At 37.6% G+C, this 23,454-nt stretch overlaps 1 protein-coding gene across 4 annotated transcripts in view; it reads right to left on the bottom strand.

The window, feature by feature from the left end:
- Nucleotides 1-3,799: 3,799 nt before the first annotated feature.
- The window catches only part of LOC101261787 (cyclin-dependent kinase E-1), a 28,066-nt gene continuing 8,411 nt past the window's right edge, over nt 3,800-23,454 (bottom strand). For 2 of the 4 annotated variants that reach the window (XM_069292773.1, XM_010315830.4), the window contains 4 exons: nt 8,219-8,327; nt 4,800-5,018; nt 4,613-4,719; nt 3,800-4,282 (listed from right to left, as the gene is read on the bottom strand). In XM_069292773.1, coding sequence (XP_069148874.1) covers nt 4,651-4,719; nt 4,800-5,018; nt 8,219-8,327 — 397 coding nt within the window. In that variant the 3' untranslated portion in view covers nt 3,800-4,282; nt 4,613-4,650. Of the gene's footprint in view, nt 4,288-4,612; nt 4,720-4,799; nt 5,019-8,218; nt 8,328-23,454 lie in introns of all 4 variants that reach the window. The other 2 variants (XM_026028728.2, XM_004252150.5) reach the window with 1 other exon arrangement.

Raw genomic sequence — 23,454 nt, forward strand, 5'->3', positions numbered from 1 at the left:
GGGCTAAGATTTATGGAGCCCATTTAAGAAAAAGGGCTTTTTAGCCCGGCCTGAATAAGCCTGCTCATTTCGTGGGCTTGAGAAATATCATTAGGGCCGGCCCGTGGGCCAATAAAAATTAATTAAAAAATATAATATATCACGACCCAAAACGAGCCGCGAGTGGCACCCACACTTATCCTACTATGTGAGCGAACCAACCAATCTAAACCCCAACATTTCAACCATAATAAACAGAAAATAATGCGGAAGACTTAAAACTCATTAACGAAATCAATTAACAACTTCTAAAATTTATCAATTACTATCCCCAAAATCTGGAAGTTATCACCACAAGAACATCTATCCTCAAATTACTAAATCTAAGAGTATCTAAGAAGCTAAAATAACTAAACAGCTAGTCCATGCCAGAACTTCAAGGCATCAAGACGTGAAGAAGAAGATCCAGTCCAAGGTAGAAACAATAGCTCACCCTGAAATCTGATTATGCTGAGGTCTGGCTAGAGTTGCGGTTGAGTTGAAGTTGACGGTACGTTTGCTTCACTCCACAATTAACAAAGAGAAAACATACAAGTAGGGGTCAGTACAAAACACAAGTACTGAGTAGGTATCATCGGCCAACTCAGAATAGAAAACAATATATATCAAATAATAACATAAAACCAACCACATACTTAACAGGTGACAACAACAAGTACCATAACCATTGGCCACGACACCAAGCACATTTATGAGGACTCAAGCCTCCATACCATACTCAATTGGGAAACAGGTCCTTTAAATCTGAGTATATTAGCATAATTCAAGATTCATTCTCTTACTATCCTGGTGTCGGAACGTGTCACTCCGATCCTTTACTATCCTAGTGTCGGAACGTGACACTCCGATCCTTTACTATCCTGGTGTCGGAACGTGACACCCGATCCTCTACTATCCTGGTGTCGGAACGTGACACTCCAATTCTTTACTATCCTGGTAACGGAACTATCCTGGTGTCGGAACGTGACACTCCGATCCTCTACTATCCTGGTGCCGAAACGTGACACTCCGATCCTCTACTATCCTGGTGTCGGAACGTGACACCCGATCCTCTACTATCCTGGTGTCGGAACGTGACACCCGATCCTCTACTATCCTGGTGTCGGAACGTGACACTCCGATCCTCTACTATCGTGGTGCCGGAACGTGACACTCCAATCCTCTACTATCCTGGTGTCGGAACGTGACACCGGATCCTCTATTATCCTGGTGTCGGAACGTGACACCCGATCCTCTACTATCCTGGTGTCGGAACGTGACACCCGATCCTCTACTATCCTGGTGTCGGAACTTGACACTCCGATCCCCTAATTCTACGTGTCGGTTCGTGACACCCGATCTCCTAATCTCATTCTTTCAGTTCATCAAGCCTTCTTTTATACCAAGACATCATCATTAACAAAGAGGTTTTAAGGTTTAAGATTCAACAGCCTCATCATTATAAACCATCAATATTTACATAATCACACCATGCAACAACACAATTAAGCATATAGAAGACTCTACAATACCATCCAATACATATCAATCGCTATTTAGAGTTTACTATGAAATAGTGTAAACCATAACCTACCTCCATCGAAGAATCGTGATCAAGAAATCTACTTTTCCAATGCTTTGCTTTCCTCCTCGTTTCTCCCTCTCTCGTTCGTTCGTTCTCCCTTTCTCTTTTTCTGATTTTTCCTTATTCAAACTCTTTTTCTTTTACCCTAATTATCATATAATTAAGTATAAAAGATGACAAAAGTAACCCACTAATTAATTCAAGGTTATCTCCTTTAACCCCCAAGTAATTGAATTATTAACATTTAACCACTAACTTTATAATTATAAGCAGGAATAGTCCAAAACGCCCCTTAAAACTTTTAACAGAAATCCGATCCAGTCAGGGTTACGCAGCCTGTGACGGTCCGTCGTGCCTGCGACGGTCCATCCTGCTGAGTCGTCACAGAGTTCAGAGACTCAATTTTATTAAAGAGTCTGTGACGGTCCGTCGTGCCTACGACGGTCTATCCTGCTCTTCCGTCGCGAAGTTCAGAGAGTTGTTCTCAGTACTCAATTTTTCCAGAGTCTAAGTGTTTTGGAACGAGACCCCCTCGACGGTCCGTCGTGGGATCCGTCAACCCAGACAGTTATTACCAGAGATAAACTCTACTGCTCAAAACGACTAAACAGGTCATTACAATATAATATTAAAATTTAAAAATAAAGAGAGTCCAAATCAAAACAATTAGGTTAATATTTCTATTTAGATATTTATACTTTTAGTTGAAAAAAATTAATAAATATCAAGGAAAATGCACAAGTACCCCGTAGACTATGACCAAAATCCCAGAGTCACATCTTAACTAAACTAAGGTATTATTACCCCCTGAACTTTTTTTTATACACTTTTGGTCTTATGTGGCACTCTATGTGACTCCACTCAATTGAGGCACGTCGGAGACATTTGGATGCCATGTAAGCCAAAAAGGTACACAAAATTACAAAAAAAAAAAAAGTTTAGGGGGGTAATACGATCTTAGTAAAGTGTATTTGGAATTTCGGTTATAGTCCAGGGGGTACTTGTGCATTTTTACTAAATATTATAAATATAATTTTATTTATGAATTTGATTAACAAGTAGTGACATTAAGGTCTCATTTGTTTCTACTAAGATTAAGACGTCTAAATTTGAATACACATATAAATATTAAGATCTAGATGTGTAAATCTGAATATTAAAATATTGTCTCTGAATTTGAAACTAAATTATTGGGACAGTTTGTTTTCAATATATGAATGCATGAATGAAATTAAACGTTATATCAATAAAATATTATCAAAACCTTGTTAGTAAAATAGTTTTTTTTCATATAAAATAATATTTTAAATTTTTTTTATCGTAATAAGGTAATATGATTTATCTTTTAAGAACTCAACATAACGTTACATCATTAATATAATTATTTTTTGCACTCAAATACTTTGAGAATCTAATATAATGCAATTCAAAATAGTTTATGTAGAGTATTAAATATATAGTTTAGAAAAATATTTTATTTTAGAAATTTATTATTGTTATCTCTGAGATTTCGGGCATAGGTTGAGAGGGTACTTGTGCATTATCCCTAATATAAATGAAGAAAATTATTATGGCAAGAATGTAATTAAATATTAATTAAATAAGAAAACAACTTTTATGAGTTGTGATTTAGTTGAATTAAGATAGGAGTCTTATTTTTTAGTATGAATAGTGTTAAAGGTGTGTTACATATCTGATTCATTCAGATATATCCAGACCCATTAAGAGGCTTATAAGAAAATAAAACAAACGAACTTAATGAACTGAATCTGAATAATTAAGATTCAATTCTTAAAAACAAACACTTAATGATGCAAATCTGAATGATTAAGATTAAAACCCTATTAATTACAAACAAATGAAGGCCTAACATAATATAATATTGTTTTATCGATATTTATGATAATATTTTTAAATAATAATTTATAATTTAATCTAATAATTATATAAAAATATAATTTTTTAAAAAGTGGACTGGCCCGGCAAACCTGTAGCCCACGTACTTGTGAGCTGGGCCGACCATTTCGTGGCCCACTTAAAAAATGGGCTAGCCCGTAAAATATCAAAGCATGTATGGGTTAACCCGAATGGGATAGGCTAGCCCTTATTGACAGCTCTGCTTTGGAGCTTCTCGCTTATAATAATATATGATTTGATGAATGATGATATATGGTGATAACATTGGGGAGACAGAGGAAGAAGAAACATGATACTATTTGTTGCTTAGAAGAGTGAAATGTTAAATTGGATATTTGCATAAATACATTAGCATCTGCAGTTGGTGAAGATTACTGGAGGGTACCCCAACTCATGTACTATTCATTTGTACATCCATTCCCTTCTTAACTATACATCATTTCTAACTATTTCAATTGCAATGCCACCGATGGAGTAAAAACGATGATACACAATGACAATTGGTTGGTGTACATATTATTTGTATACACAGCTCTATAATAATGGACAGCTGACCATCGCTATCACAGATCTGTTACTGACTGCTGCTGATATCTCTCACCCACAACACTAGTTATTCTTTACGCAATCATGTTCGACTGAGACACTAAAGAACATTGTTGTATCCAAGTCTGACATAGTACTGCCTATCTGTAAACCCTCTTCAGCCTCATCTACTTGTGTTCATTAACATTGCCAGCTTCAGAAACGTTAATCCACCTGCTATGCTGAAAAAGAAGAGAAAAATTATTGTTTTCCATGAACATCACAGCCCATCAATAAAAAATGCAAAGGCATCTTTACTTCTTTTCTTGTGAACTAAACATAACATGAAATTCAAAAGAACAAAAAGTCATCAACCCAGAGCTATTCAAAAGAATCCCATACTGAAAAGGAAGAAAACAATTAATTTGAAAACGTTCTGGACGCTACTGCCGTTTGCCTGCCAGTTTAGCCACTAGAGACAATAAGAGAAGGAGAGGAGGCATTCAATAAACACAGTAAATGATAGGAACTTCCTACTTTCAGGGGGAAAGGGAATACAGAATATACCAGAGTTGTATGTGCATGATTGTCATTGAGAAAAACTTTCAGAACCGCCTAGATTTCTGTTGTGAAGGGTATCCAGGTATTCCCATTCCTGGATCTTTCCTTCTCATCTGCTTGACATCCAAAAGCATTAATCAATTAGGGATCAGAACTACCAAAAGTATAATAATGTCACGCTGACTAAAGCAACCTGCTGCTGATGTGCCTGAGCAGCAACACCACGCTGCATGGGCATGTTTCCAGGGTTCATTCCAGCACTCATGCCAGCTTGAGAAGCAAGATTATAAGCAGACATGCCCTGAGGTTGCATCCTTGGCATGTTCACCATTTGCATTGGTCGGGGTACAGATCTAGTTGGCATAACATGGGGACCATGCATGCCACCAGATGCTGCATTTCCAGATGATACCTGCCCCCGACAAATAGTAACATGAGCAAGATGCAATTGACAAAACAGCGTCATACTAATCCTTTAGAATGATGATACTTGGCTATATAAAATTGAAGAACACCAAGATGATTCACATGTGTTCAAAGTTTTAAGTAATATGGTAGATACATATGGCATTTTTTCAAGAGCATGAAGATTTTTTTCAGTGACAAAGAAAAGAACAGGTCTTGCGGAAATGAATTAGCATTTGAATCTATTTGAAGATTATCTACAAGGCATTATATAAAGGACTGCTACCCATGCAACCACCTGCTCCGTACAAACATAACTCCTCCAAACACTCAGTGGAGATAAATCAAGCCTAGTGTGCTCTAAATTGCTCTTTATGTCCTATTTTTGTGAAACAGATGTCATCTATGTTGAAAGGGAGATTATCAGGCACCTTTTGGGGATAGCAATGTCACTGACCAACTATTGCAAATATTCCTAAACATAAGCACTATCCCTTCGACTCTAAATAGTCCAAAAAATGCACAATAGGATAGTCCTCCAGCACTGCTTGTGGATCTTTGTTGTCTTCTGCCATTACCAGCTATACAATATACTCCTAACGACCCCACAAAGATTCAAGAGAAGTTCCCGGCATTGCTTAGCAATTCCACAATGAACAAAGAGTTTGTTAACTGATTCCAGCTCTTCTTCACATAGGTAATACATTTGCTTAAAATGAATCCTCTTCTTTGCAACTTGACTTGGTTAAGTTTCTATGATGACAACCTACCCAAAACAGGCTACCTTGACAGGTGCTTTGATTTTTTCATAGCGGAAAGTTTTGCTTCTGCAAAAGATTATAACAGCTTTTAATTACTTGTTGTCCAAACCATCAATCCTCTTTATCTTCTTTAACCACTGTTGTACCCACTAATTGAAGTTGTTACCCAACTTCCATTTTTTTTTTTTGACAAAGATAACTTCAGGCTGGAATCCCAAATTTACATCATGGAGCTACATACAGTTGAGTATACTCAAAACAGAACTAAACTAGCTCCTACTTCATCTTACAAAGAACCTAGGATATTATAATAGCTATAGGATCATCTACATACTCAGAACTGCACTAATAGCAAAAAGTGATAATGCAAATAATTTTAATCCTGTGTAAAGGACTACTTATGCTCTCATAGAATCTCATATTTCTCTCCTTCCATATGGTCCACCAAATATTTTTTTTTTGAAATACGTAACTTTAATGGTACCACCAAATCATTGCTGAGACAATTCTCCATCTGCTTTCGTCTGTACGACCACTACCTTCATTATTCCAGCTTTCTATAGCCTGACTTGCCCTTTGTGGCATGGTCCAGCCTGTACCCTTAAAAGCTGGTAAAATAAGTGACAAAGTTGTCTAACCACCTTGCAGTGAAGAACAGATGATTGATTGTCTCTACCGGTTACTCACAAAAAAAAACATCTAGGACACATGTATTCCCCTCTTCATTAGATTCTCCTGCGTTAGTGCTGCCTCTTTTACGACCAAGTAAAGACTGCCACCTTATATGGAATTTTAACTTTCCAATAAGCCTTCTTAGATTCTCCTGTGTTAGTGCTGCCTCTTTTACTACCAACCAAGTAAAGTCTGCCACCTCATATGGAATTTTAACTTTCCAAATAAGCCTCCAAGGCAAAAATCTGAGTTGAGTCCCCATTTGATTCAGGTTCTTGTAGGCAGAGTTAACTGTGAAGATACCTTTTCTGTAATGAATCCACCTGAAAGTGTTTCTCCCTCTTTCAATCCTCCAAAATGGTCTAAGGTGCCATAAAATTCACTGTGGCCTGTTTTTGGCCTGTTGTTGCTGAATCAACAGATAGATGCCTGGAAAGAGGTGCTTGAGGCTGCCATTTCCTAACCAATTATCATCTCAAAACAAAAATTTTCTTCCATAGCTTACATTGAATCTAGCTAGTTCTTTGAAAGAAACAATGCCACAAGAGGTTGTTTCAAATAGACCCTTGGCTCAAAACGGAAGTATTCAACACAGGATTGTACGAAATTAAAGGCATAATACATAAATGTGCCCTTTAACTTGGCCTCAGCTTTCATTTATGGCCTCCAATTTTGTGTGTACACAAGTAGCACTTAAACTAACATAAAATTGAACAAGTAGACACATGCATCCAACATGAAAATCGCATGAAATCTGCCATGTAGGACGTGTGTGTCTACTCGTTCACTAAGTGTCTACTCATGCACACCCAAAGCTGAAAGGCATAATTGAAATTTTGAAGATTGTAGTGATGGAAAATTTGTTTAAACTCAAATGAATAATAGTATATAACTATATATATAAAGTAGGACATGAGGATTAATAAAACAAGTTCATATCTCAGTATGATGTTTAAGAAAACTTGTTACGAAGAATATGTCTCCCATTTGAAGGAAAAATAAAAAGATTCAACGTGGTGCTTAAACGGTGTCCAACATAAACAATACATCTGCCGAAACCATAAAACAATTACTTACCTTCTTCTTCTCAAGCTTTTTCTTATACTTTTGAGTTCAAAAAAAAAATTACTACTGTTTAGGAAATCCTCCTCCCTTGGTATGCGTAAATCTGAAATTTGTACCGAGCAGGCTACAAATATAGACAAACTTTATGTTTTCCAACTTGGATAAGACAGGATCTTAGTAAATCCAGACTAAGGGCATCTTTAGATAGGTCATGCGCTTATAGATTATGGCTTATTTATAAGCCGTAAGTCGTAACTTAGGAATTCTAACTTACGACTTTTGGCTTATTTTCGTTATTTTGGCTTAAAAACAAGTGCTTAAAAACACCTTTTCATTTTACTCAAACACTACAAAAGTGCTTAAAAGATATCTTGGCTTAAAAGCACCTAAAATAAGCCAATTCAAACAGGCTCTAAGCAATGGCACAGAGCACCTATGCTGTCTGAAATCCAGAGTTCAAGATTTACTGAGAGAATCCCATTCTAGATGAAGTGCAGAACAACCACTCTAGCTGAATTGCAGAGGAAATATTTCAATTTTACTTAGATAATAGTTCTAATTGACTGGCTTTCTTGAGTTGACTCCTACACATTTTGACTGAAATTAATAAATAGAAAATTAAAAATATATCAGCAGCAAATAAACACCAAAAATAAACCAGAAAGCATAGGGATATAAACCTAGTCAATGTACAGAATTTTATGCTTACCGGCTGAGACGTTTGAAGACTAATGGTTCCTTCAAAGTCTGTAGTTGTGTCCACAGGTCGAGTTGGATAATTCACAACTTTTTCTCCAGGTTGTGGTGGTACAAGTGCACTGTCACAATTAAGCAGTTTTAATGATTAACGGAAATAACTAGCTTAATAATGACAAAATACTCTCCCTGAAATGAAGGAAAGATGAAGCATCTATAAGTGCTACAGCTTCACATTTCAATAACTATAGAAAAACCAACACATTACCATGCAAAAGTGTTTCCTCATAATGATTGTCAACAAGAATACAAGGGATGAAATGTTTGTTGTTGAATTACATAAAGTCAAACATCTTTCACATAGGGTCAAATGGGTTTAAAAGAACATGAACGATCCCACTCCTTATTTTATAGTCATAGTTCTACATTAGATGCTTGGATTCAGTATAAGAACATGGGTTGCGAAGCCATTTTCACACTCAAATTGGTTTTAAATTCCATGCATGTATCCAAAATTGGGTTATACATATAAAAAACATAAAGTAAACAAATTCCCTCATTGGCTTTAAAAGAGTATCCAAAAAGGTTTATAAAGATTTTGGGAAATCATCCATTGTCGCAAGGACTCGTACAGGATGTTCACGTTCTTCTATTAGAATATATAAAGTCCCAAATCAGGCATATATAACCATCGAACCTCTAAAGATTTTGAGCCAACTGAAAAACATTGGTAAAAGTTTTGAGTTGAAAGCTCAACTTTTTTCAAAGTTGTCATAACAAATCGAGCTACACAATTCTTTCATTTCTTTCTTCTTCTTTTTTGACAAGCAAATGGAAATTTTATTAATAGATTCAATACCGAGATTAATACTAAGGCAAAATGGTCTGGTGGACCCTTATACTTGTGTCAGTTTGTATTCTGGACCATTCTACTTACATTTTTCTCAACTGAACCCTTATACTCAATAAAACACAATTTAACAAACCCCTATGATCATTGACCAAACATAGGTGGCATTAGAATGTATGAGTTGGCAAAAGTGTGTAGTCACACGCTTCTTGAGGCGAGTGAGCAACAATTTTACTTAAAAAATATTAAAATTTATAAAAGAAGTAATTATTTTAAAAACAATCAATTAAAAAATCTCTTCTTCTTCACCCATTAAACCTATTTTTCAGTCATGTCCACCCCGTTTTTCTTTATTTTCCACAATATATTGTCTTCTATTTAGCATATTTTGGCACTTCTTGAGTTCACTAATTCACCAATGAAGGGAGAGAGCGGCGCTGGTGATGCTCGTCGGAAACCACTGATACGCAGTGGAATGAGAAAGAGGTGCGACTGCACAGCCACAAGCAGTAGCAGCTCTTCTAACCTTTGGTGAAGGTATTGATAGTTTTGGGAGGAAATACTTAGACTAAAATATAAGATGTGAACAAATTTAAATCAAGTTTTTGGTCCCTGATTTTGTTCAAGGACTTATGCCAAAGTTCATGTTACAGCGGAGAAGAGAACGAGGTGGGTGAGGGCGCGCAAGGATCTAATCATGGCGGCGAAAATGGTGATGGTGTAAAGCAAAGATAAATTCAAAAATGGTAATGGTGTTTGGCCAGATCTAGTAGTGTGGTGCTTATGTTTTTGATTTGGGGGAGGTTGGATGAGGAAAGAAAATGGTGATGATTTTCAACGGAGATGAAGGCAAGTGAGGGAGAGAATATGGGTGGTTTCGCCGATAAAAATGGCGACGGCGGTCTTAACTTTGGCGTGAAACAGTGGGAGTGGGAGAGAATGTATGGAGTTTTATTTTAAAAATTAAATTAAAATTTTATTAACCTTTAATTAAAGAATTTTGATGAATAATTTTAGAAGTAATTATGACATGTAATTAATATATCTGACGTGGATATGTCATGTCATTTATGTAAAGGAGAGTGAGCTACAACATGGTTGGAGGGGCTTAAAAGTCTCGTTTTAATTGAGTATAAGGGTTCAGTTGACAAAAATGTAAGTAAAATGGTCCATAATACAAACTGACACAAGTATAAGGAGCCACCAAACAATTTCGCCTAATACTAAATCAAGTATAAGATCTAAAAAGATTGGAATACTTTAGGACATAAGGGATTCCAAAAACTCTTAACAGAACAACAGGGATTTTTTGCTAAATGGGAAATTTAAAACAGTATCTCAGACAAAATCAGCAGTACACCAAATTTAAGATTTTGGATAAATCTGATTTCACTAACTATTTTCCTCTTTGCCGTCAAAGCATCTTTGGTTTTTCTCTGCCCAAGTACTCCACATTAAGAAAAAGGAACAGTCCTCCACAACTTCCTATGCTTATATCCTATCTTCTAACTTTGCCAGGTTCAAAGAACTACTTTGATACTTGCGGGCATAACCCACTAAACATCAAATATATTGAGAAGCATAAACAAGACCTACTACACAAATCTACAATTTAACAAGTGGTACACTGATTCAGCATCATCTTTGCATAAGTAGTGTATGCCACATAGACTGTAGCCCCTTTCTTTGAAACAGGTAACAACTTTGTATTATAAACCAGTACTTAGGGGGGATGTACCAGAAACCCCCTTCAGAGAATAAAGTGTAGAAGAGAAAACAATAAAACAAAAAGAAACACAACACAATCCTAGAATGAATCCAATACATCTAGGATTTGTCAGTGTCTACAGGATATGACTCTGTCCACCAAAAACAAAATAGCAAAACACAGTTGAGCTTGATCTTCTGTATTCATCTCTCAAAACATCTAGCATTCCTTTCTTTCCACATGGTATACCAAATATTGGCATTGTCCGAGAGATGCCCCTGTGATTGAGAAAAATCAACCATAGCTGGCATGTGACCTTTCAATGCAAAAGTGAGTGTCTTACAGTTTCAGCTTCAGTCCAACATAGACAACAGTTTGAGGCAAAGGAAATGCCTCTCTTCATCAAGTTCTCATGCTTTAGCACAGATTCCTTAGCTAACAACCAAATAAAGCAAGCAACCTTATGAGATTGTAACCTCCTTTCAAAGCTTGTCTTGCATGAACCAAACCTCATGCAATGTCTTCCATCCGAAAAAAGCAACTTTGGTCGTAGCCATTAATTTCCAGAGCATTCTCCATGGGCAATTGTCCCCAACGAGAGAGAATTCTAACAGAGAAATCAATGTTCCTGCAGCCTTTCCACACACCGGAATCACTTGGTGAGCTTATCAGGGAGATGTTTCCAACAATTTCTAGTAAATTTCTCCTTTTGACCTCCAGGCCATTAAAGTTTCTTCTAAGAAGAAATGTCCAGTCATTGTCATACCAACAATCAGCAATAATGCAATCTTACAGCCTATGCTGTACAGATCAGGAAAGGAGGCAGCCAGCAAAGCATATTATCCCCAAGCACTTTTCATTTTCATTCCAGAATTTAACTATCCTTCCATTCCAAATTACCAGTTTAGTATGTCCTGGAATTCATCTCACAGGCTATTTATATGCTTCCAGAAGGCTGATCCACAGGGTGTAGTAATAAAAACAGAATTCCCATAACCCGGACACACGTATTTTAGCTTGATACATCTTTCCAATGCTCCTTCTTGTAATCACTCCACCTCCACAGCCATTTGCACAAAAGGATCTTATTTTGTAGCCCTAAATCTCCAAAACCCATTCCTCTGTTTTCCTTGCATAGTAATACTTTCTCCCAGCTGATCCAATGTATTTTCTTGACATCTTGATTCCCTTCCTATAAAAACTTCTTAATTTGTCCTGCTGAGCCTCCATTCTACCTGGAATGGCAACCAATGACATTAAATAGATCGGTATGTCAATGTCATTCAACCACCGAGTGATAGATACAATTTTTTCCAGGTACAAAGTTTTCTTCTCACACTTATTTGTGTCAACCTTCCATATGCTATGATCTTTGTACCTTGCCTCAAGAGAAAACCCAAGATACATAGTGGAGAATTTTTCAACACTGCATGTCATTGCCAATTAGGCACAAGGTTCATTTCTTTACAACCAAAACTGAAAGACTTCTCTTCGGGTTTATATTCAGTCCATACTCAAACTCAATTAAAAGCCCCTTCAATCACAAGATTTGCTCCTTAACTACGTCACAAAAATTCAATGTGTCGTCAACATACAAAATATGAGAAAGATTCACACTATCTCCAACATTATCAGAAATCTTAAATCCCTTCAGCTAGTTTAACTCTGCAAGTGTCCACAACCATAATAAAAAGGGGGGTGACAGAGTTGCCCCGTCTCGATCCTCTTCGGAATAAAAAAAATCCAACATGAGAGTCATTGAAAACAGTGGTAATGTGACGACCACAATGCAGAACCTCATCAGGTCAATCCACCTATCACCAAACTCCATTTTATGCAATGTATATTATATAGAAAAGGCAAATAGAGATGGTCATAAGACGTCTCCCAATCAAGATTCAGTAGGGCTTTTCAAAACCTAAGCTTGTCTTGCATCAAACAAGCCTCATGCAACGCCTCCCATCCAAACAAGCAACTTTGGTCATAGCCTTTGATTTCCAGAGCATTTTCCATGGGCAAGTGTCCCCAACACCAGAGAAATCAGGTATTTCCTCAACCATGTTTGATAGCTTGATTTACCAGAGAATTCAATGTTCCTGCAGCCCTTCCACACACAGGAATCAATTATGAGCTTACCAGGGAAATGTTTCCAACAATTTCTACTAGATTTCTCCTTTTGACCTCAGGACCATTAAAGTTTCTTCTAAGCAGAAATGTCCAAGCATTGTCATACTAACAATCAGCAATAACGCAATCTCAACAGCCTATGTTGTACAGTTCAGGAAAGCAACCAACATACTATCCCCAAGACATATATCAAAAATTCCAGAATTTATTATCCTTCCATTCCCTATTACCAGCTTAGTATGTTCTTGGAATTCATCTCAGGCTATTTATATGCTTCACAGAAGGTTGAACCATGGGGTGTACTAAAAACAGAATTCCCACAATCCAGACCCACGTATTTTAGCTTGATACATCTATCCAATGCTCCTTGTTGTAATAACTCCAACTCCACAGCCATTTTAACAAAAATATTTTCTTCTTTTTTTTGAGAAGGTAACGATTTGTATTATAAACCAGTACTTACATAAGAACGGAAAGCCCCTTTACAAGTATGAAAATATAGGAATAAAAACAGCAAGCCTAGCATGATTCTAAAACTTCTAGGATTGCTTTTGCATCTATAGGGGAACTCTTTGTACACCAAAAACATAACAACATAATGCAATCTGTTTTGATCATTTGTAGGGATCTGCTTATATCCTCAAAGCTTCTAGCATTCTTTTCTCTCCAAATGATCCACCAGATGCATGCTGGAATGGTCCTCCAATAACTTTTGTTCTTTTCCCCAATTCCTGCTTTTCTTCCAAGTTGAGAGAGTGTCAACAACCTTGCATGGCATTGTCCGTTGAATGCCTCTGAGATTGATAAAAATCTTCCACAAAAAATGTCTGACTATCTCAGTTGCTTCCCCACATAAAGAACAATGTGTCACCTGAATGTTGTTTCTTTTTCTTAGATTATCACGTGTTAGTACTGCCTCCTTTGCTAGGAGCCAAGTGAAACATGTCACCTTAAGTGGAACTTTGGCTTTCCAAATTTGTATCTTCCTTTGTTGTGCTTTGTCCACTGTAGGCAGTCCTTCCCTTCCTTAAAACTTTTTGAAATGATTTCAACCTTTAAAGAACTCAACTAATCTACAGAATTCCAAGTCATTTAAATTCCTTCATAGAGATAGACCCCAACCTTGGGGAGACCACATTTCAGCCACTGTTTAGTCTTTATGTAGTGCTAAGTCAAAGATGTCAGGGAAGATCTCTGGCAAACTATGAACCAAGCCATCAATCTTTCTAGAATCATAGCCTGATACCATTGTGTATATAGTATGATTCCTAAGGAAATGCCACCAGTTCATAATTGATCTCCAAACAGTAACACCAAAGGGATTGGTTGCTTCCTTGGTTCATCTCTCCATACTTCAGTTTAATCACCTTCCTCCACATTGAGTGTGGTTCATGAGCATATATCTACAACTATTTCAGGTTTAGGCCTTGCTTAGGTTCTTCAAGTTTTTGATGCCTAATCCGCCTTGTTTTTTCCTATGATCAGATGTTTCCATTTTACCAGATGGCATCCCTTTCTTGTCTTGTTTCATTGCCAAGAAAAAATCCTGTCTTAGTTTATCCAATATTTGTACTACTCCGCAGGTATTGGGAACAATAGTACGTAGGAAGGGCATCCAAGACTGCATTTATCAAAGTGAGCCTGCCCCCCCCCCCCAATTGATAAATATTGTGCTTTCCATCTGACCAACTTCTTCTCATATTTCTCCAAGACAGAATTCGAAATTTCTTTGGACTGTGATTTTGCTCCCAATGGCATCCGCAGGTAGTGCACCCACCTCGCCTCCTAGCACTGAGGCCAAAAGCTCCATTTAGAGACCAAGTCTATGGGATATAAATGGCTCTTTCCCCAGTTGATGGGAAGACCTGACATGCCTTCAAGAAGCACCAGTATGACCTAGGTACCTTAGTTGTTCCTCATCTGCATCACAAAAATCAAAGTGTCATTGGCATACTGGAGATGTGTCACCTCCAAAGTCCTCTCATTTTTTGTACACACTTCAAATCATGTGATTCACCTATTTGTTTTAGTTGTCCTGATTATGTTGTTAAGTCCCTCCATGGAAAGAATAAAGAGGAATGGAGATAAAGGATACCCTTGTCTGATTCCTTTTTGAGCTTCAAAATAACCTTCAAGAGCACAATGAATGAGATAGAAAACTTATGTTTAAATGCAAAAATGTATCCATCTAATCTACTTTTCTCCAAATCCCATTTTCCCGAGTATATTGAGAAGGAACCCCAGATAACATGATCATAAGCTTTATCAATGTCCAAATTGTACAGGATCCCTGATTTGACTTCCTTTGATGAAAGTCGATGTTATGGTCCCTGATATGGATCTGGTTATGGTCCCCTGATATGGATCTGGTTAGAGAGAACCTGCAATCTCTTGAGTTTTAAGTACCCAAAGACTTAGTAATTTTCTGCCTAACATTTCACTGAATTCAAATACACAAATACAACAAGAAAGTAACTGCCGACTACAACTGAATGAGAAAGTGGAGGAATAACCTCCTTACTGCAATAACTGCTACACAGTAAATGAAAACATAAACATTTAAAAGCTGTAGTAATCTACTGCATACAACTAAATACTTATAAGCTAAAGTAATCTACTTTCTGATGTCCTTAAATCTCCCATATGTAAACCGTTGGTAGACTAAAGGGGTGTCAACATTACTCCCCCCTTCCAAATCACGCTTGTCCTCAAGCGAGAAGTGTGGAAAGCGTTGCTGCATAGAAGAAACAGTTTCCCATGATGCCTCAGCTGGAGAAGTATGCTGCCAATGTATCAAGACTTCAGGTACATTACGAACAACCCGATGTTCAAGCACAGTTATAGGATGGGGTTAGGGAGCTTTTGGCAACCTTGAAGGAAGAGCAGCAGCCGTTGGAAAGTCTCCTCCATGAAAAAGCTTCAATTTAGAGACATGAAAAAATGGATGAAGTTTTGTACCCGTTGGTAACTCTAATTTATAAGCTATAGGCCCAATACGCTGCTCAATTTTGTAAGGACCATAAAACTTGGGCAACAATTTCTGATGACGACGAATACGAACAGAAAACTGTTTATATGGTTGTAGCTTCAACAGAACTCTATCCCCCACTTGAAACTCAACATGTCGATGTTTGGAATCAAAAGTATTCATTCTCTGTTGAGCATGCAATATGTTCTGTCTTAAGGACTGCAGAATTTGATCCTGACTATGTAATGCTATATCCACTGCATCCAGTTTTGAAATTCCAGGCGACTAAGGCAAAAGACGTGGTGGAGGACGTCCATACACCACTTCAAAGGGTGTCGTTTTCAAGGAAAAATGAAAACTGGTGTTGTATGAATATTCCGCCCACGACAACCAGTCCATCCATTTGGTAGGTTGTGCACTGGTAAAGCACCTCAAGTACATCTCCACAGTCCGATTGACAACTTCAGTTTGACCATCAGATTGAGGGTGATACGCTGAACTAAAACACAACTTGGTACCACTCAGGCGGAAGAGTTCTCTCCAAAAGCACTTGTGAAAGTTACATCCCGATCACTAACAATGCTTACTGGTAAACCATGTAATTTGGAAACATTGTCAAAGAAGAGTCGGGCAATACTTAATGCAGAGTATGGATGAGCAGTTGACAATAAGTGGCAATATTTAGAGAAACGGTCTACCACCACTAAGATACATTTTTCCCACGTGAAGTAGGTAAGCCTTCCACAAAATCCAATGAAAATATCTGACCATATTTGCTCTGAAACTGATAAAGGGTGAAGAAGACCAGCAGGTTGCAAAGTTTCTGTTTTATGTCTCTGGCAAACATCACAAGCACGAACAAAGTCGCGAATATGACGCTTCATACCTGTCCAATGGAAATCCCTTGCAATTCGAAAAAGTGTTTTTGGTACCCCTCATGTCCCTGGTTATGCAAGGTAGTCATGACTGTCTGAATGGAAGGAGAGTTTGATGCCAAGAATGTTCGGTGTTTATACAGAAGCAACCCATTCTTGACGCTCCACTGATCTGATGCAGTACCATCATGGACAGCAGATATTCGTTGCTGAAAATCAAAAGAGTTCTGTTGTTCATTTTTAATGTCATCAAAAAGACTTAACTGAGGCATGGAAATGTCAAGAAACATAGCTTCATCATTATCTCGACGGGACATGGCATCAGCAACAGTATTTAAACGACAAACCTTGTATTCAACCGGAAATGAGTAACCCAGAATCTTGGCCAACCAATGTTGTTGCGGAGGAGTTAGTTCCTTCTGTTCCAATAAAAACTTCAAACTGTAGTGATCAAAACGAACTATGAAGTGTTGCCCCCCATAAATAAGAACCCCAATGCCGAATAGCTTTCACTAGGCCTATCAATTCTTTTTCATAAGCGGGTAGTGGCTGGTGTCTTCTTGCCAATACTCTGCTAAAAAAGGCAATGGGTCGTTTATTCTGCAATAGAACAGCCCCAATACCCAGATCTGAAGCATCACATTCAATAACAAAAGGTTGTGAAAAATCTAGAAATGCCAATACAGGTGTAGTTGTCATAGCAACCTTTAGTTTTTCGAAAGCTTGTGTTGATTTATCTGTCCATATAAATGAATTCTTGCGGAGCATGGCTGTCAATGGTTCAGCTATGGATCCATAACTTTCCACAAACTTGCGATAATATCCTGTGAGGCCTAGGAAACCTCGCAACCCTTTAAAAGTTGTACGTTTGGGCCATTCAGTCATGGCTGAAAATTTGCTCGAATCTGCAGTAACTCTATGAGCAGTGATGAGGTGGCCCAAATAAGCAATTTTAGTTTGGGCAAATGAACACTTTGATTGGTTCAGAGAAAGATGATGATCGGAGAGTAACTTGAAGACAAGTCGCAGATGATATATATGTTCGACCCAAGTGCGACTATACATAAGAATATCATCAAAAAACACCAAAAGAAATTTTCTTAAGTGAAGCTGAAATACCTCATTCATTAATGATTGAAAGGTAGATGGAGCGTTGGTTAAGCCAAAGGGCATAACCAAAAATTCAAATGCCCATGGTGAGTGCGAAAAACCAGTTTTCTCGACATCATCCTCTTTCATCCGAACTTGATAATAACCTTGGCGTAAGTCTAATTTAGAGAAATATTTAGCCCCAAACAATTCCTCCAACAATTCTTCAATTACTGGAATAGGAAATTTATCTTTGATTGTTTTTGCATTCAACTCACGATAATCAATGCACATACGCCAAGAACCATCAGTTTAGGAACAAGAAGAACCGGGGAAAAGAATGGAGACTGACTTGGCCGAATTATTCTCTGCTTCAACATCTCTGAACATTGTCTTTCAATTTCATCCTTTTGATTATGTGGATATTTATATGGTCGAACCACAACAGGTCTTGTTCCTGGTTCTAGAACAATTTTGTGGTCACAATCACGTTTAGTAGGGAGCCCTACTAGTTCATCAAAGAGGCAAGCAAAATCTTTCAGAATGATTTGCAATTCTTCCTGATTATCTTTGTCAGCCAGCATAACATGAGTTGTTGCTCCTTGAGTTGAATCAGGAGACTTAACACCTTGTAACTCCACTTTTTTTCCATTTTTGAAGAATGACATCCACATACCCACAGTATAGGTCCTAAAGTTTTAAGCCAATTCACACCTAGAAACACATCAAATCCACTTAGGTTGAGGACATATAAATCAATATGGAAAACATTATTACCAAACCATATTGAGACTTCTTTGCATTTTCCTGGACTTCTGACCCGTTCTCCATTTGCCACCACTACTCGTAACCCTTCTCGCCTCTCAACTTGAAGATTGAATTGTGACACAATTTTAGAGTTCACAAAGCGTACTTCTAGAATCGACTAATGACACCACCGGATTCCCTGCCAGTTGGCCTTTTAACCGCATATTTTGTGGGGCTGCGACACCAATGATGGCTTGCAAAGAAATTTCAGGTTGATCTATATTAGAATTTGTCTCCTGTTCCAGAGATTCTTCCTCTTCGTCTATGGAATCGATCCAAAATAACTTCTTGCACTGATGGCCCCGAGTGAAGACTTCATCACAGTTGAAGCTGAGACCCTTAAGTCGTCTTTCATCCATCTCAGATCTAGTCAATTTCCTTACAAATCTGGTGCATTTTGGAGGTGAGAAATCTAATGTTTTGGATCTGCGACCATCTAATAGTTGCAAATGAAAAGGTTGTCCCTTGCGTTCATAAAGCCGGGATAAACTCATCGCCGTAGCCAAATCTAGAGGATTATGCAACTCAACCTCAATCGCTATATGATCCACAAGACCACTAATATAAAGTTGTCTTCTGCAATTGTGGGAGTGTACTAGCCCGGGAGACTAACTGCTCAAACTTTTCTTGGAAATCTACCACGGACCCAATCTGGTGCAACTTAGCCAATTCTCCTAACTTCTGACTTCTGATTGGTGGCCCAAAACGAAGGTTACAGTAATGTTTGAACTCATCCCAAGACGGTTCAGGCATATCTGTCTCTAGTTGAAGAAACCAAAGTTGTGCATTCCCCTCTAAATGAAAAGAAGCAAGACTAACTTTTTCTTCATTAGAGTCTGTTGGTGTCGAAAAAAATGATCGCATCTGTTCAGTCATCCCAAAGGGTCTCCTTGGCCAGTATACCTAAGAATGAAGGAACTTCCTTCTGCGTCTGATTTTGACCCTTCTACCACTCCACTTTTACCCTTCCAGCCCCAATTTTGATTGGTATGATATCAACCTTCGAATTCGCTAGGTCCTTTGTGAGTGCATCTAAGCGAGCATTTATTGCTTCCTGTCTCGCTATATTGGCTGCACGTTCTTCTTGAAATAAGTTCACCAATTTTGCCAGTTGATGTTGAATTTGATCTCCCATAACAGCCATCTCTGATACCAAGTTGTTATGGTCCCCTGATATGGATCTGGTTATGGGGCGTTGTAGTGTAAAATCAAACGTTTTCTTCCTATGACCTATGGCGTTGGTTCATTAGAGAGAACCTGCAATCTCTTGAGTTTTAAGTACTCCAAGACTTAGTAATTTTCTGCCTAACATTTCACTGAATTCAAATACATAAATACAACAAGAAAGTAACTTCCTACTACAACTGAATGAGAAAGTGGAGGAATAACCTCCTTACTGCAATAACTGCTAGACAGTAAATGAAAACATAAATATTTAAAAGTTGTGGTAATCTACTGCATACAACTAAATAACTTATAAGCTAAAGTAATCTACTTTCTGATGTCCTTAAATCTCCCATGTGTAAACCGTTGGTAGACTAAAGGGGTGTTAACAGCCATCTGTTGGGAGTCTACCAGCGTGTACATTACCCTTTTGATTCTTTCTGTTAAAACTTTAGACAACAACATATAGAAATTGCCTATCAAGCTTATTGGTCTAAAGTCTCTAAGTTCCTTTGCTCCTTTCTTCTTTGGGATCAAGACAATATAGGGGGCATTAAAACTCTTCTCAAACATTTCCTGCTCATAGAATGGAAGGCCTCAATGATGTCCTGTTAAAGAATTTCCCAACATTTGATGAAAAAACCCTTAGTGTAACCATCATGTCTTGAGGCTTTATCAATGGCATATAACTTCAAGCATTTATAAATTTCCTACTCCTCAAAATTGGCATGTAGCTGCAATATTTCTTCCTCTAATATTGAAGGAGAATTCACTAAATTTCCATCAGGTCTCCATCTTTCTGCTTCAAAATGCAGTTTCACATAAAACTGTATGATTTCCTCCATTACTCTGTCTGGTTCTGTGATCTTATTTTGTAGCCCTAAATCTCCAAAAACCCAATCCTCTGTTTTCCTTGCATAGTAATCTTTCTCCCAGCTGATCAAATGTACTTTCTTGATATCTTGGTTCCCTTCCTACAAAAACTTCTTATTTATCTAGCTAAGGCTCCATTTTACCTGGAATGGCAATCAATGACATTAACTAGATCGGAATGTCATAAAAAATATAATTTAACAATGTCACTCAACCACCTTGTGATAGGTACTGTTTTTCCAGGTACAAAATTTTCTTCTCACAGTTATTAGTGTCTACCTTCCATATGCTATGATATTTGTACCTTGCCTCAAGAGATAAACCAAGATACATAGTGGAGAATTTTCTAACTGTGCATTCCATTGCGTCAGCAAAATCTTCAACCTACTAATTTGCAGTTATCGATGTTGAGCCCCACATCATTTGTGGGATGGATACATGGACTCCTTATATGGTCTTAGACAATCCTCCCCATCCCCCAAGATAACTTTTGGAGTTGAATTAGGCCCAAGTCTATTTCTTTACAACCGAAAAAGAACTAATTTTCTTTGGGTTTATATGAAAACCTGACACAGACTCAAATTTAATTAAAATCCCCTTCAATCAAAGGATTTGCTACTTATCGATGTCACAGTTAGTCAATGTGTCCTCAACGTACAAAATATTAGAAAGATCCACACTACCTCCAACATTATCAGAAATCTTACATCCCTTCAGCCAGTTTAACTCCCCAAGTGTCTCCACTACCATAAAAAAAAGGTAGGCAACAAAAAGCTGCCCTGTCTCAATCCTCTTTGGAATAGAAAAATCCAACATGCGAGTGAATGAAAACAATGGCAAATGTGACGACATGATGCAGAATCTCATCCAATCATCCAGCTGTCACTAAACTCCATCTTATGAAATGTATATTATATAAGAAAGGCCAATAGAATTGGCGTATGCCTTCTCCAATCAAGTTTTAGTAGGGTGTTCAAAACCTAACCATAATTGATAATCCAACTACAAAATTAGCTTATTGTTTTAATGGTATTTGATTACCGGGTAAACTATTGGTGAACAAATTAGAATTTCATAATTAATGGTTTATCAATGCGGGGCGGAGTACTCAGTTTTACTGTTAACCCGGTAAGAATCATCATATTTACATCTTCACCCCTAACTATATAAGGTATCTATTGTAAACTCAAGGAAATAATGAATATATTTGTGTATATCTTACTATGTTGTATTTGTGCATACTTTATTTTGTTGTGTGATAAATACGCGCCACCTAAACTTAAAAGGTAAATTCTAAATAATGGTGGTTAGACTGTTCTTGTTGTATGGCGAGTCAAAAACTCATATGTTCAAAAAATGCATGTTACATAGACAAGGATGTTGTGATGGATGTGTAGGCATACTAGGAGCAACAATATTAGGAATGAGGTTATTCGGGAAAAGGTGGGAGTGGCCCCTGTAGTGAACAAGATGAGGGAAGCGAAACTGAGAGGGTTGGTCATATGAAGAGGATGTGCACTGACGCCCTAATGAGAAGGTGCAAGAGGCTAGTTGTAGGTGGCACAAGGAGGGCAGAGATAGGCCGAAAAAAGTAGTTGGGAGAGGTAATTAGACACGACATAGCTTCATATTACCAAGGACATGACATAGATAAGGAGTGGAGGTCGGGTATCAGGGTCGAAGTTAATAGGGATAGAGTGTTGGTTTTCCTTTGTTATCTATCATCATATATTATGTAAGATGTTACAATTATCACACTATTTTGCTGTTGGTATTGTTATTTTCTTGTACGCACTACACTGCTTTTCGTATAAACTGTTATATTTTCTTCATTGTTTTCTTCTTTTGTAACTTAAGTTTGATGCACTTGAACCGAAGGTTTTTCGGAAACAGCCCCTCTACTTCCACGAGGTAGTGGTAACGCATGCGTACAACCTACCCTACCAAACCCTATTTAGTGGGATTTCACTGAGTATGTTGTTATTATTTTGTTGTACTGTTCTATACTTCTATCAAGTTTTCTTAAGTGAGTATTTCAAACTAACCTACGCACTACCTTATTAGGTTTTGGATGATAATACTTAATGAATACTTGTAAATGTAGTCATACTACAACGTTGCACTATGTGCAGCAGATCAGATACTGATTCATGCTCCTGCAGAACCTAGGAGTACACGAGATTGTCGTGTTGAGCTACTTGATCTGATCCACAGCACCTTGGAGTCTCTTTTATTTTTATATGTTGTTCATTATTCCAGATAGTACCACATTGTTGAGACATCCATTATCTTAGATACTCATAACTTATACCACCAGTCCCTAGAGATTTGTAATGATTATTCACACTTATTTTGTAATAGGGGTCATTGTAGGGGAAACAAAAACTATTGTATATTCTAAAGAAGCAATCTCCCTTCTAACTATTAACAATTAAATCATCCAATTTTTCTCCCTGAGTTGCGGAAATAACAAGCCTATTAGAAAGTCAAATTAGCAACTTTACATGAATTTCAATTGTTTCCATATGATATAAACTGCATTAAGATTTATTCTTGTCTCCTATCAATCATGTTGTGATTTGGAATACCTTTTGGATTCATGTAATGGTTGGGCTAGGTGCCATCGCAGCTTAGGCAAAATGGGTTGTGACAATACGCTATCCATCACCGGTTTAATCCTCTCTGTAAGCACCTTGCAAAGAATTTTAATATGCTGGCCCACTAAACTAATGTGTCAGATCTCTGACATTTATTGCATTTGGTTTCTTGGGTATAATATACATCGCTC

The sequence above is a fragment of the Solanum lycopersicum genome, chromosome 12, assembly GCF_036512215.1.
Source record: "Solanum lycopersicum chromosome 12, SLM_r2.1".
In the NCBI taxonomy this organism is placed as follows: Eukaryota; Viridiplantae; Streptophyta; class Magnoliopsida; order Solanales; family Solanaceae; genus Solanum; species Solanum lycopersicum.